General features: G+C 46.0%; 1 protein-coding gene across 1 annotated transcript in view; it reads left to right on the top strand.

Annotated features, from left to right (window-relative positions):
- Positions 1-17,465, top strand: part of GRIP2 (glutamate receptor interacting protein 2) — a gene marked incomplete at both ends in the record, with an annotated part of 240,882 nt that overhangs the window by 178,404 nt on the left and 45,013 nt on the right. Inside the window, 6 exons of the mRNA XM_080625585.1 lie at positions 6,797-6,877; positions 10,044-10,179; positions 10,979-11,124; positions 13,857-13,943; positions 14,236-14,311; positions 14,837-14,982. Of these exons, the coding sequence (XP_080481711.1) occupies positions 6,797-6,877; positions 10,044-10,179; positions 10,979-11,124; positions 13,857-13,943; positions 14,236-14,311; positions 14,837-14,982 (672 nt within the window). The remainder of the gene's footprint in view (positions 1-6,796; positions 6,878-10,043; positions 10,180-10,978; positions 11,125-13,856; positions 13,944-14,235; positions 14,312-14,836; positions 14,983-17,465) is intronic.

The raw sequence follows: 17,465 nt of genomic DNA, 5'->3' as shown, positions 1-17,465 counted from the left end.
AAGGGGGGACATGAGGGCGTGGGGAGATGAATTCCATTCTGTGAGTACCAGGGAGATGAAATTAAGAAGTACAACTTCCTCTTGGAATAGCTTCAAAGTTTGGACAGGTTCTCCCTGGCCAGGAGCAAACACTGCACAAATGGATGGAGGAGGTGCCACAAACCCCAGGTTGGACGCAGGGGCTTGGAGCAACCTGCTCTGGTAGAAGGTGTCCCTGCCTGTAGTAGGGGGTTGGAACTGGAAGAGCTTTAAGGTCCCTTCCAAGCCAAACCCCTCTATGATTCTATGATTTGTCTTTGGTGTAACTCATGAATATGTGCTGTGAAAGGTGGTTGTTGCCAGTGAAGGGAAAAAATAGGAGGGTTCTCTTCCAACAGGCAGCCTCTACCATTTGTACCACTAATTGGTTGCTATGGGTATGTATGAAATTAGGCAGGGGCTGCTCCCAAAAGAACTTGGTCTGTTCCAGTCTAAGCTCACTGGTTAAAGGGAAAAAAAATAGGGACTCTTCCTGGTGCAAAGGAAGGGAGAAGCATGTCAAAGCCCTGCTAGGGTCTGAGTGTCTACCACGGGAGAGGTGCATTGAAGGTGTACCCTGTGTTGATGGAGATGGGGAGATCTGTGGTGAGCTTTGGGTTTTTCACTGGCATACTTCCAAACAGCCTGCGCCATCTCCTGCAGAACAAAAAGCCAGGAAACACTGGGCCTTTTAAAGGCTGGGGGGTTTTTTGGGATGAAATTAGCAGAATGGTGTCATGAGAATGAAATTGTGCTGCAGAATCCTACAGCAAAAAGTGACATGTTTTTCCTTGTTTTTAAGCATTTGCCAGGAGCATGGGCTGTCTTGTGTATCTGTTGCTCTATGGTTGGTCTTTTTTTATGTAGGATAGGATCGTGCTCTAGCTCAGCTTTTCCAGCGTTCTAGGAAAAGCAGCCTGGAGATCACTGCCAGATGGTTTTTATCCCTTTGTTTGGGTTCTGTTTATTTATTTTCTTTAAGTTTTCTTACAGATAGCTGGAGTGATGCATTTCAGGAGATGGGGAAAGGGCTGAACATCTGCATTTGGCTTGATGAACTCCTGTACAGGTTTTCCAAGGGCCTAAGGAGCTTTGGATTTAGTTGAGCAGAAGAAAATTCAAGCCATTTGCTGAGGAAGGGGCAATCAGTTTCTTGCCTGAAGCTGAGACATGGAAGGAGCTTTTGGGCCATGGCGGACTCCATAATTAAGTAGTTTCAGGAAATCATGCAGTCTGTAACAGTATTCAAAATGGGCTTTTAGTTCACCTGTCCTCTTCAGATCTACTTGTTTCTTGCATTAAAGGCTAAGTGCTTTGAAGATGGGAGGCCACTGCTGTGCTGCTGTCATGCAGAGCTGCCACAGCCATCTCCAACCTGCTGCAGAGGTCCTAAAATAACCCATCTGCCCTTAGGGGGATGTGCTGGAGGCTTAGTTGTGTACAGCCTTGCAATCAAACCCAAAACTATTGCTGAATGTCAGCCTGGGAAGAGCTGGGAAGCATTATGTTACTGTCCTCTAATGATGATAGAGCTCCTGGCCAGGTTGTAGTAGAGGCTGTGTGATTTAGGAGCTAAACACCAATTTGAGATTCAGAATGGCTGTGCATGGATAGATGTCTTTTTTTCCTCCCTTCCTCCTAGTAATATGACAACTTTTAAAAGATGATTAGGTGCCTAGAGATACAGATAGATGATTATACTCTGGTTTTGAAGTACATGTCTGCACTCAGATATCTTTAATATCACACACCTTGGAGACTGGCTTCCAGGCAGCTGCACATCGAATCATCTCTAGCTGCCTTGACCCACTCTCGTGTACCCTTGACTAGTCTTTGCCTCACTACAGATAAATGCCTCCCTTGACTTAGAGAAATAACTCTCTCAAAATGGATCAAATCACACTTAGTTTTAGTCATTTGGGTTACTGCTTTCAACCTTGTGCTTTTATTCTAGCAAAAAATACCAGTTTGCCGTAGTGTGAACAGCTTTGGGTTCTTAATGCTGTTTTAGTATTCATTTCTCTAAACAAGGGGTGCCATAACCCTATAGCAAAATAACTATCTCCAACTGTCTTTTTTCCATTAAACAAATGGGAGGTTTTACCTCTTGGTCTTCCCATAAGATTAATGCACTTTCTCTGCAGGAGCTGTCTTAAAGCGATCCAGGAACCTGAACAGCTTGCAGACAGCAAGTCTAATTGTCACAGAATCTTATTTAGCCAATGCTGATTTTCATTAAAAGGTGATCTCTGTTAATAACATAGACTAATAACTCTTCTAAATGAAAGCACCCTTCATTTTTCCCCCCACAGGCAGGGATAATGAACTCCTAAATCAGTGCTCTTTCTGAGGAAGCTTTTTTTTCCATTGTCACAGAGGTTGGATTGAGACCTAACCAGTGCCAGGAGATCCTGGTGCCTGTGCTCACAAGCCATTGGGCATTTAACTAAGTCATGGTGTTACCGAGATTGGTTTTGCTGCTGGTTGCTGCGGAGAGAGAATTTGGCCCAGGAAACCTCCGCTGGCTCTGTGAAAATGGGAGGGTTGATGGGGTGTCTCAGAAAGGCAGCAAGTCAACCTTGGAGAGGTTGAGAGGGTAACGGCAGGGAGGTAAATTCAACCTAACTGTTAGACCTAAGAGAACCCACATCAGAGACAGCCATGAGAAATCAGGAAGCCAAGTTCTGCTGCTCATGGAGTGACTTGTCTTTCCTGTCAATGCCTCAGTTCTCAATCTTAAACAAAAAAAACCAACAAAACCCAGCCTAAGGCAAAAGCTGCTCTCAGGACCGACCCTGGGGCATGGCAGACAGGGAGGATGTTGCACAGATCCATGCTCCCTCTTAATTGGTTTTATTCTGTTCCTTTTTGGATTGCAATTATTTTTCCCTCTCCTTTCCTGTCTTCGGGGACAACATATCAGTGTGCCCTGGCTGGAGGTGCGAAGGACTAGAGGCCCTGCTTAGAGCTGCCATTGATAGTCTGGCAGCAGGGTGGGATATTGGAGTTTGCTCTCAACTTCCCTTCTTCCTGCCCCTGGTACTTCTGCTGAAGCAGGGAGATAATTTTCCTACTCCTTCATCTGTCCAGTTTGTTTCTGAGGGAAGGAGGTGGGATTCTCTCTTCTTTTTTTGTCACTGGGTGAGACGTGTACTACTGGGAGGAGAGTTCAAAGCCATGTGTAGGGGAGGGACTTGGGAGCTCTTCTCTCCTTAGGGAAGAAGTTAGACTTTGAAATGGCAAGAACTACTATCAAAGAACTTAAAGGAAGTTTTTATATTGTCACAGCTTCCCATGGGATCAGTATATGGGAAGTGTTGCGTTGTCATTTTTATTGAGGGTCTTGTGAACTTCGTGAGCTTTTCCGAATGGTTTAGAAAAGCTTGAAAAATAGACCTCTAATGGCTGTAGCGCTGATTGCTTGCAAAAAGAACTCGTGCAGGCTTTTAAAAAGCACTATTTTCCCTATTTTGGGAAGTAGAGAGACTCATGAATTTTCAGTGCTGGTGCTGCAATTTGGGCCGATGGAGCAATCAGGCTCGTTACCAGTCTCACCTCTGAGTCAGTGGTGTGCTAGGCAGGAGAACTAAGAGCATAAAAAGAAGGAATTTCTTATTATAAAAAACAAAGTCTCTTCCTTCCCCGTCCAAAAGGAAAAAAGCTCAGAAAGAAGTGACTCCATTAACAGCAGCTTGAGTGGCAGAGAAGGAAATCAGCTGAAAATGAACAAAGAGCCGCGCGGCAGGGATGCTAATGCAAGCAAATGCCAATTCACACTTCGGCAGGCGGCGTGTGGCAGCTTCCTTTCCTGTTCAAACATTTTAGCCAGATAATGAGTGAAAAAAACCAAACATTTTTCACATAATCAACTGAGTTTGGAAGGGAGAAGCAATAGAGGAAGGGGAGCTGCCGTGCTAATTATGTGCCGGCTGATACGGCTGTTATGGAAGCAGCGTTGGACCATGATGGGGGGGTATGTTGCTAATTCCCAGCATTTCTTGGCCACTTGTCTGCTGGTGGGAGCTGTTGCTAATGCACAGGCAACCTGGTTGATTGCTGAAATGGAAGCCAAGGCACGCTTGCCAGCAGCTGTTGGGGTAGGGAGGGTAACTGTTAGCAAATTGGGGTTACATATCGATGTATTGATTGGGGTTGCGATGGGGAAATGAAGCGCAGAAGGGTGCTGGTGGCTGTCTGGTCCAGGGCGGTGTGTTTATGTGAAGCAGATGGTTGACTGTGTTACTTTGCCAGCAGATTATGGAGTTGGCTTCTAACCATCCTGCGTGGTTTCCCGGGAAGGCAGGGATCCCGTCTGCAGCATCAGCAGATCTTTACTGCCTCGAACACGGTACCTGGGGTCAGAGCTGGCAGCAGTACTCTCACACAGAGCATGCTGGGGTGGTCCTCACCATCTGCAATGTCCTGTGTGACCAAAGGCACGCTGATGCTCCAGTGGCATTAAGAGGCTCCAGCCCCAGGTATCTCAGGGTATTTTGTGGGTGCCTTTTGCAGACTTACCTCCAGAGCTGATGCAGGTATCTTGAGGTGCTGGTTTGGGGTTCCTCTTCCAGTGTGCTGCTGCATTTGGGAAAGAAATAAAGAGCGGTTGTAGCTGCTGGGCTGACTGGTGTGAGCTGGGAGTAGCTGCATGGGCATTGTCCTGCTGCTCCCCTGGGAAATGCCACCTTGTTTGTACTTCCAAACCATCCATGTTTTCTGACTGCAGTTCTGCGGAGCGTGGAGTGACAGAGGGAGGGTAAGGCAGGATAGTAGGAAAACCCTTCTGGAGAGAGAAATTAAGATGCCAACGGTGGCAGAGATTGAAAGCTCTGAATCTTTACCACTATCAAACAGCCACTGAAGAAGAGACGGGATGGGGGTTTTGGGGTTTTCTTATATAAATTAATTCTTTTAATATTTTTATAAAAATGGATGCTGGAGATGAACTGTCCCAAGACTTCTTTGCAGAGTCATTAAGCCCGGATTAACCTTGACAATGGTCTCCCCATCACCCAAAGAACCATTGCTATTAAAAATGCAAGTTTCATTTTCAAGCCTTCTGCTCTTAGAGTTGATGCCAGGCTGTACCAGCACCCATCTGAAACCAACGGCTGAGATTCTTCAGCCAAGGGCTGCTGCTTTCGCTGTCAGTATTGAGTGATGCTGCAAGATCTCCGTGGTCGGGACAATGCTGTTTTATCCTACCTGTTCTTAAAGACAGAGCTTCATTCCCCTGATTCACAGAGGTCCTGCATGCTTAGGTATCAATATATTTTGGCAGCAATGGCTTGGCATAGCTTGGTAACAGTCTAGTGCCAAGTGCTAGCTCTTGCTTCAATACAGTGTTGATGGAAAAGCATTCACGGTGATGCAGGAGTCCAGGGTTTAGATATCTACATTGGCAGCAAAACTAAATGGTGTTTATTTTTGAGCTGAAACCTTTTATGCTTGAAAGTGCAGATGTGGTTCAGTCAAAGCTTTTCACTGAGTTTTATCAACTTGTGAAGTTACTTCAGCTGGGCAGCAAGAATTGAAACAATTATTTTTCTTGTTTGGAAATTACTATAGGTAGAGCCTTATTTCATTTTACTTAAAAATATGCTCAATTGAGCAAAATTCCCTTCCAAGTGGTTAAATGTAACCCACAATGATTGAATTTATGTCGTCGTTTTGTGGGCAAAGTGGGCTGCCAGCAAACCAAGCATCAGTTTTGATTTCTCTGAACAGGCCACAGGCTGAGCAAAAGTCATTCCCTTTGTACGCAGCGAGGCAAAAACTTCTGTGTAACTTATGTTTAAGTTGCTTAAGGGCTGTGGACAGGAATAAGAGGATAAGGTTTGCAGTAACTCAAGAGGATAAGGTTTTCAGTAACCTGTATTTATACTATCATAGACAACTTCTAAGCCGTTACAGCTATTGAAGAATTGGGAAGGGCAATCCAGGAATGTGATCACTGAGAATGGGAGTTATTTGATGCTATGTGGTTAGTGGAAATTATTGATTGGCAAAGCACCAGCTTTTTAGGAAATGCCATAAAAATAGACAGTTTAGATGGATGGCAATTAAATCTGTAGAAACACATTCCCTTCTCTACAAATAATCTCTGGGCCATATAGGAGTCTTCCAATAGGAGAATACTAAGGTATTTAATTACTCAACATTGCAATTTCAGCTGATGCTGGATGATGCATTTACAATGTATAATACTATTTTTTCTTTCCTCTGACTTTTTTTGTGTGTAAAACCACTGAACAGAAGGTGCTCTCTATGTTGTACAGAGGCTGGAACAGCAGCAGGAAAATGTGACTTTGAAATAATGGGATCTATAAGAATAGGCAATTTCGTTCAAGTATAGTGATTTAGTGCCCTGTTAGTGTCCTGATGTATAACTCTATTTCCAAAGACTCTAAGTTTCCTTACAAGCATAATGACAGGCTTAAAACTTGTGAGACTAATGCCACAGATTTCTCTGTCCTCAGCTGTTCCACACAGTTGCAAGAGTAAGGGAATTTTGTTCTCTCCTAACAGATTAGCTTCAAGAGGAATAAATCAGATAATGTTACTGCCACCTTGTTTCTTTCCCTCCCTCTCTTAGAAGCAAGATAGCCCACATGGCGCAGTGCAAAGCTGGGGCTGGTAATGTGTTTTCTTGCCTGCAGTCTGCCATACAGATGCGATCCAATTCTGGTGTCACCAGGACAACTTTTTAAAGCACTTTGGTTCTGTTGTTTGTAGCTTTTTGTACTAATTTCAGCCTCTGTTTTTGCTCTGCTCACAGACGATGGCCCTTATTCAAAAGGGAGCAAGGACTCTGGTGGGATGGACACAGCCCTGGTCTCCAGGAGGCAAAGCATCCCAGGTAAAGGAGGGATCAGCTCCTGCTCCAAAACATCAAGGCATCCATTACACTTCACCTGGCTACCCCTAAAATGGATAAAACCCCCCAAAACACCCATTTTGGTGCATCTATCAGCAAGGCTTTTGCCAGAGGGCAGAAACAGATGGAAGTAACTGGTCTCAACAAGTGGTATGTTACTGGTAAAATCAGAGTCTGGTGTGGAGCTGTTGATGATGATTATGGAGAGCCAGACACATATGTCTATATGGCTAACACCACAAAGAGGAAAACAGCAGCAAGGGAGATGGGGAAGAAGCGTTGCCACATCTGAGCTCGCTGGGCAGGGAGGGAGACCGGCAGTGCCTGGCAAGCTGTGTATTTCCCACGTGTGACTAAGTTTGTTCTGGTATCTAGTCCGTCACAGCAGACGTGTGTGAGATGAACCTTCCCATGCAGAAAAACCTCCAGGGGCTGAAGAGGGAGTGGAGAAATAGTGATGAAATAGTGATACATTTGCCTCTGTTGCTGCTGGGCTTTATCTGCCCATGGCATGCCAGCAGGTTTGGATGGGCTACTCTGCTCAACTCATCTCCTTCCTAAGAAAGCCCACGGCTTCATTTTGGCTTCTGACCATTAATGTCTCAGCCCTATGTTTTGCTTAGTGTGTTGTAAGGGATGGGGAGGAAACAGGACCCTTTTTCCATTGCTTCATCATCCAGAAATATTTCTAGGGGATATTATTCTGCATTCTCTGGGACTTCTGCAGGGTGTTGCCACTGTCCCACAGCCCTGATGGAGAAAGGCTGATTCACTGTTCACAAGAGCCAGTATGTCCAACAAACTCAGCATCTCAATGGGGAGGGCAAAATTCAGGTGTGCTTTTTGTGCCTTGGGGTGCTTTAAGCAGCAAAATCCAAGCCTATATGCCAATAGAAGAAGTCCAAGACTGTTTGCATATAGAACTTAAAGACTATATCTCGAAGAACCATATCCTGCTTAACCAGGTGACTTTTACACCTGCGATAGCAGTAGTAGATTTATAGAGGTATTGGTCAAAATCCCTTATTGCTTACCTTAATAGATTGATCTCTGGGACTTGCCTTTTTTCAGAGCAGTGATTTCTCCTTGAACCCATAACAATGGGTAATTGCACTCTGGGAGCTCTCATTTTAAACACTTATCAAGGCTCAAAATTAAACCCCATTGAAGAGCTAATAATCTCCCCTTGTGGCACCATCTGTGTTGATCAGTCGTGTCTGTAGTTGGGAGGAAATTTGCAGGATAGAGCCGGATGGTGTTCCTTCCAGCACAGCGGGGAGCCTCCACAAAGTTTCTGGCAGCCCCTGGGATCCCGGGTTGGTGAATTGAAAACTGAGTTACTGCAGTTGGCAAGGGATCAAAAGTGAGTTTAAAGAGCAGAAGCATTGTGGACCTGATGTTTTACAACAAGCTGCCAGGGCCATGTTAAATGGGTGCCCAGCAGTGCCTAAATGCTTTCCAGGCTGGTGCTGGATTGCAAAGAGGTTCCCCACTCACATTAATCCAGTGTACAGATTATCCTTGGAAGTGTATAGGTGTAGTACAGGGCAGGATGTGAAGTGAGGGGTTGTGGTGGCATTAGACAAGAAGCAAAGTGCTAGTGATGAGGCACCACAGTGCCAAATGGCACTTTCTCCCAGTGAAAGAGGATGTAGAGGGGAAACGTGCAGCAGGGTGGGTCTTTTACATTAATGTGCTATTTAAGAGACCCTGCCTTGCTCTGGAAATCATAGCGTGCAAGAGGTTTTAAATGTTCCCGCTCTAAATAGAGCACCTCATTTAAGCCTGGCGGGGTTTGCTGTGCAAACAAACTCCTGGGCTATTTGCAGTGTGGGTTTTAGTCCACAGCTGTGGGTCTGCTGTTTGCCATGTGCTTCCGATGCCCATCACCACCTTCTCCTGCACTTCCTTCAGAGAAAGACACCCTGTGTGAGGGAGACTGTTTTCTCCTGTAGAACTGTGGGAGATTTCAACAGCAGAGAGCGTGGAGGTGGATGGATCCTGTTGTAGATGAATTCTGCAAAAGGTTCTTAGAGGAGGCTCTGGCGAGGCATGAAAGTCATCTGATTTGCCCCAGGGCTAGCTCTCCTTTGAGCAAAGAGTGTGGGTGCCGTCCTTTGGATTAAGGCACAGCTGCCTTTTGCCAAGCCTGCAGAGCTCTCTGTCTTCCCCTGGGCTAGTGCTGGCTCTCCTGCTTCAGAAGCTGGAATAGTTTAGGGACCCTGTTTTTGTAAACCCAGACATGAGTGATATTGGGATCAACGAGGCATCACGATGGGTGTATATATAGGTGCTGGACAGCCAACAGTGTCATCTTGGGCTGAAGGAAGGTAAAATGTATGCATCAAAAAGGGAAGCAGTAACAGTGCAGTGGATGTGGGCTTGGCGTTCCCTAATCCTGACCCTGCCATACCTATCCTGGTTGGCAGTGCACATGGAAACAGTGATGTTGTAGAAGTGATTGTGTTTTCAATTAGATGAGGCAATATGGAGGAAGTTTGACTTAGACCAGGTGTAAATGAGCAAGGGAACTGCTGTGAATGAGTGAAGGTCATGCTTCCCCTCCTTCCCCTGCTGATGGCAGGATCCCACCTCTCTCCACATTATGTTTACCTCCCAATTGTGTTGATGTCTTGTGAATTTCTTTAACTCACAGTGTTTTAAGACCCATCCTGTTCTGTTCATCCAGGCAGCTACTGCAGGTCCACAGCATCCTCCTACCTGGTAACTGTGACTGCCTGACATGTAGCCCTCCTATCACCCTTCCCCCTCTATACAGAACATAGTCCCTGAGGTCCCTGAACCACTGCTGACATCCCATCACCCCGGGTTTGAGTCCTTCCACTGCCACCAGCACCTTGGAACACAAGTTTTTTATTCTCTCACTAAGCTTCATTCCTCTGTCTTGTCCCACTTGGTCCTGCTCACCGGACCTGCATGCACATGCTTTCCCTCCACTGCTGTGGGTCCACCAGCACGCGCTTCTGTTCCACAACTTGATTTTAGATAGACTGAAGCTTCCCCTTCGTGCGAATTGTACAAATCATCCCAGGTCTGCTCTGCCACCACCTGTAGGAAAAGGGTGTCCTTTGGATTGGGAGGAATGTGCCTTCCACTGAGATGTCTGTCTGTATTCCTCATCTTTCAGAGGAGTTCAGAGGGGTCACCATCGTGGAGCTGATTAAGAAGGAAGGAAGCACCCTCGGGTTGACCATTTCAGGTGGCACAGACAAAGATGGAAAGCCAAGAGTCTCCAACCTGAGGCCAGGAGGACTGGCTGCAAGGTGAGAAATGAAAATGGGGTGTAGAAAGCACAGTAAAACTGGAGCGGGAAAGATGCGTGTTCTAATTATGGAGTGAATTTAGTTATAATTAATGCAGCTGGCACCCAAGTCCCTTTTCTCAAGTACCCCAGAATTCAAAGTTGTTGCTTCAGCAAGTCAAACATCTTCTATTTTGAGTTATTTCCCATGCTCTGTGCTATTATGCTCTGAAATTTTGTGTAGGGATATTTGGGATTCTGTGAAATTAGGCAGCCTTGTCAGGAGGGCTGCGTGGTACAATACATCTTGATCAAGCTAAGTGGTTTAATATTGTATCTGTTCTGAATACTGAGTGGGTAAGTAACGCTGGCTCAAAAAGGAATGGGAGAAGAAAGGGTCCAAGAGGCAGAGAAAGGGAAGGAGTAATTGAACAGTTCTGCAGAAAAACAGGCATAAGGAAAGATGTTTCCTTTTTCTCTTGCTGGATTTTTTGTTCAGACAGCTCTTGGTGTGCTTCTCTTTGACTGATTGCTCTACATGAATGGGAACTGAGCAATAAAAAGAGAGGTTGTAAAGATGTAGACTGCGATTGTTGCTTTATGTACAGATCTGAGCACTTGCCAACAGGAAAGATAGATACCTTCGATTTTAGCACTTCCCTCTGAGAGCAAGCACGTGCAATCAGATGAGATGAGCCCAGCAATGGTGGCTTGGTCAGAAAGTCCTCCATGTACCATAGGTTTGCCAGGAGCATCCAGGCTGAGCATAGCAGAGACTTTGTACTACCGGTGCTTTTCTCTTCCTTTTGCTTTCCTTGCAGAAGTGACCAACTGAATGTTGGGGATTACATCAAGTCAGTGAATGGCATTAACCTGACCAAGCTGCGGCACGACGAGATCATCAGCCTGCTGAAGAACGTGGGTGAAAGGGTAGTGCTGGAAGTAGAGTATGAGCTTCCGCCAGCCGGTGGGTGCCTCTCTGATAACACTACTCTTCTCTTGGCTGCTTTTTGTCCTGGAGTGCAGATGGACTTGCTCGTGCACTAACCATCATGGACTAGGCGGTATCCAGGGGCATTTTGACGTTGTGCCTTCATCTGCTCGCAGCACTGCGCTGGATGCTGCAGAGCTGTGTGCAGTCGGAGCCGAGCCTTTTTTCCAGCACAGTGGGTGCCTGTTCATGCACACTGACAGGAGATGGCTCATTAGGTCTGTCTTGCCTCAGAGTGACTCAGTAGCACAGGCCAATCTGCCTCCTGATGCTGCTTCAGCTTGTTCTTCTTTTTCCCTTTTGGAGCGTGGCTACAGGAGGTTTTATTCACTCTTAAGCATGTGTTGCCAGATCCTCTTTGCTGAACGGTGGCAAGTGCTGTTATTCCTCAAGATGCTTTGAAATGATGTGTTTTCAGAAGGGAAGCTGAAACAATCTGTTTTCCAGTTCAGGGCCCCCAGCAGAAACTGGCAGACCCAGCTCACAGGGCTTGCATCCTGATGTGGGAGACTGTGTGCTCCTGCCCTCGTTTGTTCTGGTTAAAACAAATTCCTCGACACAGTTTGTCATCACAGTCTTTCCATTGTGAAAATGATCTTGTCCCCAGTTATTACTCATTCAGTTCCCCAGATCAATCAGAGGATGATTGGGCAGAAGAAACAGAACAACTAAAATAAGATGACAGGAAAAACAGAACTGATGAAATCTAAGCATTTTGCCCCAGAGAAGAAGCTATGTTACACTTCATATCTTCGCTATAACTCCTGCCTTTACATGAAAAGTATTGAATATATAAGTGACCATGTAAATTCCAAAGAAGAAAAGAATATAATCTGAATTAGCTGAATCTCCATCACCGCCTCCCTTCTGCTGTGTTTCTTAGCTTTTGCATACAGCCCAGTAAAACAAACTGTGACTCAAGTTTTCCATGGTCTTATTCTCACTAGAGATGGCAACTCTTAACCCTTCCCCTTAGCTGTGAGCCTGACTATCAGGAACCTGATAAGCTGTACTTACCAGCTAAGAAGCAGTGCCAATACCTCATGGCTCAATCAATAGCAGTGGTGCAAAATCTCCCTACCTCTGAATGAGCAGGAAGAGCACACTGAAAGAGTGACTTCTCTCCCATGAGATTATTGATGCTGTATATTATGACTAATCCATACAAAGAAGCACTGCGAAATAGAGGAAATTGTCCATTATTGCCTTGTGGGCTTTTACCTGCAGTGAGAGTTTGTTATTGCTGTGTGCACCCATCTCTTTCTCTCTTTCCCTGGGCAAAGAGTAGAAATATAATGCAATTCAATAGCTTGTGCTTGTGAGTTTGATTTTTTCTCCTCACTGTGTAATTTTCTGCTTTGGAAGAGACTTTGCAAGTCCATGTCTAGTTTTCGGGCCACTGTGTCATATCATCTCTTCCATAAATAAACCAAGCCCTGTGCTGACACCAGCTTACCTTCTCCTGCTTGCCACTAATCTTATGAAAGGCTGCTGCAGAACTTCATGCTTGGATGCTTTAGGACAGAAATTGGATGGTTTCTGAACTCATTGTGGATGCTTTATACCCTTTTCTTGGTATGTGAGTATTGCCCTGTAGCTGGCAGCCTTCCTGTGCCCTGAGCTTTTCCCTTCTGGAGTATTTCTGGGCTGTCCCTGTCCGCAGTCTGTGGACAGCAGCAGGAGCAAAGTGGCAGCTGGGGGACAGTGTTTTGGGGGTTTATTTGGCCTTGCCTATGGTTCCCAAGGCTGCAAGCCTGCAAGGCAGTAACATGTGTCCACTGGATGTCTTTTGGGTTAGTTTAACCCTAATTTGGGTGCAGGTGGCAAGTGTGCAGGCCTGCTTCAAAACCCCCCCTTCCTGAGCCACGGGAAGCGCTACTGTGGACGTGCCTAAGGGATCCTTCAGCTCCAGCTTGCAGTCAAGCTCTTGGTGCTTTTTAATGGTTATCCTTGTGGCCACTCACTGCGCTTGGTTTGAAGATTAGGAATTGATCTTTTCGGAGGGGACAATGCTGAAATGCCGCGTGCAGTTCTGGATGGGAAAGAGGAGGAAATTGGCCCATGTTCACTGCAGTAGTTCAATAAATCATTAAATAGCAGGAGGTGGCAAGGGATGGAAACAGTTTCTTTCTTTTTCTCTTTACTTTTGTACTTTAAATAGCACTGTGTATTTAACATAAAATTACTGCGTTGCCCCTAGGATCAGTTTAAAGGATTCACTTAATCTTTTTTTTTAAAGTCAAAATATAAGAAGTAAGGAAAAAAAACCCAACCTTTTGCACTGAGGATTTGGGATTTTCATTTTCTTTAAGGTCAGCTGGTGGCTGGATTCTTTACGCTGCTGCTGGTCTTTCAAACAAGTTTCCATCTGCAGCAGAAGCTTCTGGCTTTTGAGTAATGCCAAGTGCCTTAAAGGCAGTTGATAAATGAGAAGGCTTTACTGGAATGTCAGAGTATAACCAAGACAAATTTGAGGGGAGATGCACAACACTGAGCTGGCGAAATCATCCTGGAACACAATGGTTGGCTCTGATGGAGGTTCACGGTTCTGGGCTGGGCACTCTCTACCTCCAAACAGGGAGGATACAATATGGGTATTGGGCTGGACTTCTATTTCAATGCTGTTTGGATGAATTATGGTGTTATTTTGCAGGGTGGCATGAAAAAGGTTTATCTGGGGGTAACTGGGTCGTCTTCTTTTCCTTTAGTGCCAGAGAGCAGTGCTGGCATTATTCCCAAAACCATCGAGGTGTCTCTCTACAAGGAAGGCAACAGCTTTGGCTTCGTGCTGAGAGGTTAGTAGTATTCCCCAGTGAAAAACAGAGGGGACAAGCACTGGTAAAGGTGATTTGGGAAGCAGGAACAGAAATGTAGGGAGGTCAATATCATAAACCTCAGCTAAGAAGTGAACGTGTGTTCTGGGCAGCATCCCATGCAGCCATCAGGGACTGTGGCTGCCAAATCCAGGGCAGTCTTTTTGCTTTCAGGCTGTGTCAGCTGTTACGTGATAAATGTCTCTCCTTTCTCAGCACTTTCATTCAGACTTTCAAACCTCCAGTGACTTATGGCTTCCCCGTTTCATTACAGGGGGAGCCCATGAAGACTGGCACAAGTCCAGACCACTGGTGCTCACCTATGTGAGACCGGGTGGTCCAGCAGACAGGTAACGCTCATGTCTCACCTCCAGCATCTGCTTTCACCTGGCAGACCAGCAGCCCTCAATGTGCTTTTGGATGTGTGCCCTGCTTGTCCTCCTTGCTGTTGCCTCTGCAAGGCTTCTCTTGCTGGTGGTGTGGGACCTGTGGTGTGCAGGGAGGATGGATCTGGTACTCATAGGCAGACCCATGTGTAGATATTATAGTTATAAGCAGAAAATCCTCTTCCAGAGGCAGCCTTTTAATTAACCCTGTACAGATGAATGGCTGATGCTGTGTTGGAAAGCAGGAGGCTTCTATCTATTCTCCTGCTGCTAATTTAATGTGATGGAGCTGGTACTATAAATAATCCAAACTATTGACTAATTGACTTTAAATATATATATGTGTGTGTGTTTATGTATCTATCCACACACATATACATACACACACAAAATATATATTAAATATGCATTATATATAGGTATAGAAATAATCTAAATACAAACAAATGTATATACACAAAAAAGCCTTTTTCTCATGGCTTTCTACAGGGAAGGGTCCTTGAAAATTGGGGACAGGCTGCTGAGTGTGGATGGGATCCCTCTGCACAGCATGACCCACGCTGATGCCCTCAACATCCTGCGGCAGTGCAGCCAGGAGGCTCTCTTCCAGATTGAGTATGATGTGACCATCATGGGTAAGGCCAAGATGAGTGTGGTGACATTTGCTCTGACTGCCTGGGAAGTATGTGGGATTAGACACAGTAACAGGGATACTCGGTTGCAGTGGAAAAATTGCTGAGCAATGCGCTGCCAACATGGGTGTGTAGGGAGTAAAGTTCAAAGCTGGCTTAGTTGAATTCATTTGTGTCTTGACGGGAATGATGACTGGTTTTAGAGGAGGGGGAAAAGAGGGATTTTCTAGTGTAGGCAAAGATGGAATAGGAGAAACTGGAGTTAAAAGGGGCTGGAGTGCTGTGCCAGCTCTGCAAATGCCACTATTAAATGAGTGCAGCGGAGTGAGCTGCAAGCAGGCAGAGGCTTGATGTGGCTCTGTGTTTTAACCCTGCTTAATTCTGGAGTTATTCCCTTTCTTAGAAGCATCAGTTCAGATTTGTTTCAGAAATAAATGAGGGGTGATCAACTGAGTGACCTCAAATAAGGCGGAATTTACTGGAGGGCAGATGATGGGTGTTTCTAAAATGTGTTCTACGCAGTAGATATGAAGTTGGAGGGTGTGGAGGGTTGGTGGGTTCTTTCTTCCCTTGATTTTTAGTTTCAGGCTTGGGAAAGGGTTTATTATTAGCTACTGTAAAGTCATTTGGAGCTGGCTTTGTGCCACACAGCTGTTACTGCAGGGACTGTCATTAGTGAGTTTAAGGTTACCACAGAGTCCAAAGCTGTGCTGGTTCTGGAAGCTCATTGAACTGTGCATTAGATTTGGTGCTGCATATATGTCTCCAGAGGGGTTTCTGCCTCCACTGGAGCCACAAGCTGGGCTAGGTTGGAGTCTTTTCTGCAGATCTCACAAACCAGTCCAGCATATCTAAGCCTAGAGTCCAATGAGGGATAGGAGTGTGTGACAGCAGGTGGTTTTCTATTTGTCAGTGAGGAGGGAAATAAAAAGTACCTGCAGCTGAGATTTGTGTTGGAAGGGACCTTAAAGCTCCTCCAGCTCCAACCCCTGCCATGGGCAGGGACCCCTTCCACTGGAGCAGCTTGCTCCAAGCCCCTGTGTCCAACCTGGCCTTGAACACTGCCAGGGATGGGGCAGCCACAGCTTCTCTGGGCACCCTGTGCCAGCGCCTCAGCACCCTCACAGGGAAGAGCTTCTGCCTAAGAGCTCAGCTCAGTCTCCCCTCTGGCAGGTTCAAGCCATTCCCCTTGGCCTGTCCCTACAGGCCCTTGTCCAAAGCTTCTCTCCAGCTTCCCTGTTTGCCTCTTTAGGGACTGGAAATTGCTCTAGTATTTCCCTGGAGCATTCTGTTCTCCAGGGTCCCTTTCTTCATGATAGTGATTGTGGTAACTCTGCAATGGGTGGTAAGGAATGTCTGTTCCTCTCCTTGCAGGCTGGCAGCTCTGCCTGGGGAGGGAGTAGGCAGATTTAAAGAGGGATTTTGCACGGGGATGTCATGTTTGAACAGCAGCAAACAATTAATAGTGTGTGGGAAATGGGAGGCTTTTGTGGTTCTGTTGTTCGTGTGGTCCCCTGGTGCCTGCGTTGCAGAAAGTTGATTGTTTTAAAACCTGACTTGGGGCAAAAAAAGCCAAGAAGGTGTCTTGGTATTCCTTCCTGAGTAATTCTCCCACCTTGAACTGTTAGGGTTGAGTGAACACAGAGGGGTTTATGCAGTGATTCTCCATCTTGTGTTGCTATACAGTGAACCAGATACTTCCCAAGATGCAAAACCAGTCCCTTTCCTAGATAATTTCTGCAGAGAGAGTTCTTCTCTCTGACCCTATAAAGAGATGTACTCGCCCTGCTTTCTTTTAAGGCAAGATGGTGCAGAATGTGTAGCTTAAAACAGTCTCTGTAGACAATTTTGCCAGGCAACAGCTAATAACTGCAATGGGAGATGAGCGTGTCATCCCCAGATCACAACTGTTACAGACATTCTCTTTACCAGCCACAGGAAGATGATGAGGGAAGGGAAGAGCCGGTGCTGGAAGTAGTATGGGGGAAAGGGGTCTTCTGGACCCTGTCTGACTACGCACTAAACCGGCATGTATTGACAGCTGTGCCTCAGTTTCCCAATCTGTAACATGGTACCCTCCTCCCCTGGGAAGCACAGTTCATTGCTTGCAAACTGCTTTCAAACCCTTTCATGCAAACCTGCACAGCCATGGACGGCAGCATAGGCACACGTGGTTTTTCTGTTCCTTGGTAACAAAACCCCAGAGGAATGATGCAAGCGGCTGTATCCGCTTTAAACTTGGTTTCATTGGCCTCACTGATGCTTGTTCTGCAACAGTGTGATTTCTGGCCACCGCTGCACACTGAGCAGAGTCTGAGTTGAGTATCTCATGCACCCTGAGCCTTCAGAACAACTCAGACTCTCTTGGCTTGCAAGAAAGGAACTTGCTTTGAGTAGGGTGAGATTTGCTGTGAAACACAGGAGAGCCAGGGATGGCTTTTCTGCAGGTGCTGGGCGAGTTGCAGCCACGTGATGGTGCGGAAACA

This window comes from Psittacula echo, assembly GCF_963264785.1.
Source record: "Psittacula echo genome assembly, chromosome: 9".
Taxonomy (NCBI): domain Eukaryota; kingdom Metazoa; phylum Chordata; class Aves; order Psittaciformes; family Psittacidae; genus Psittacula; species Psittacula echo.
This window is presented reverse-complemented; position numbering and strand designations above follow the sequence as displayed.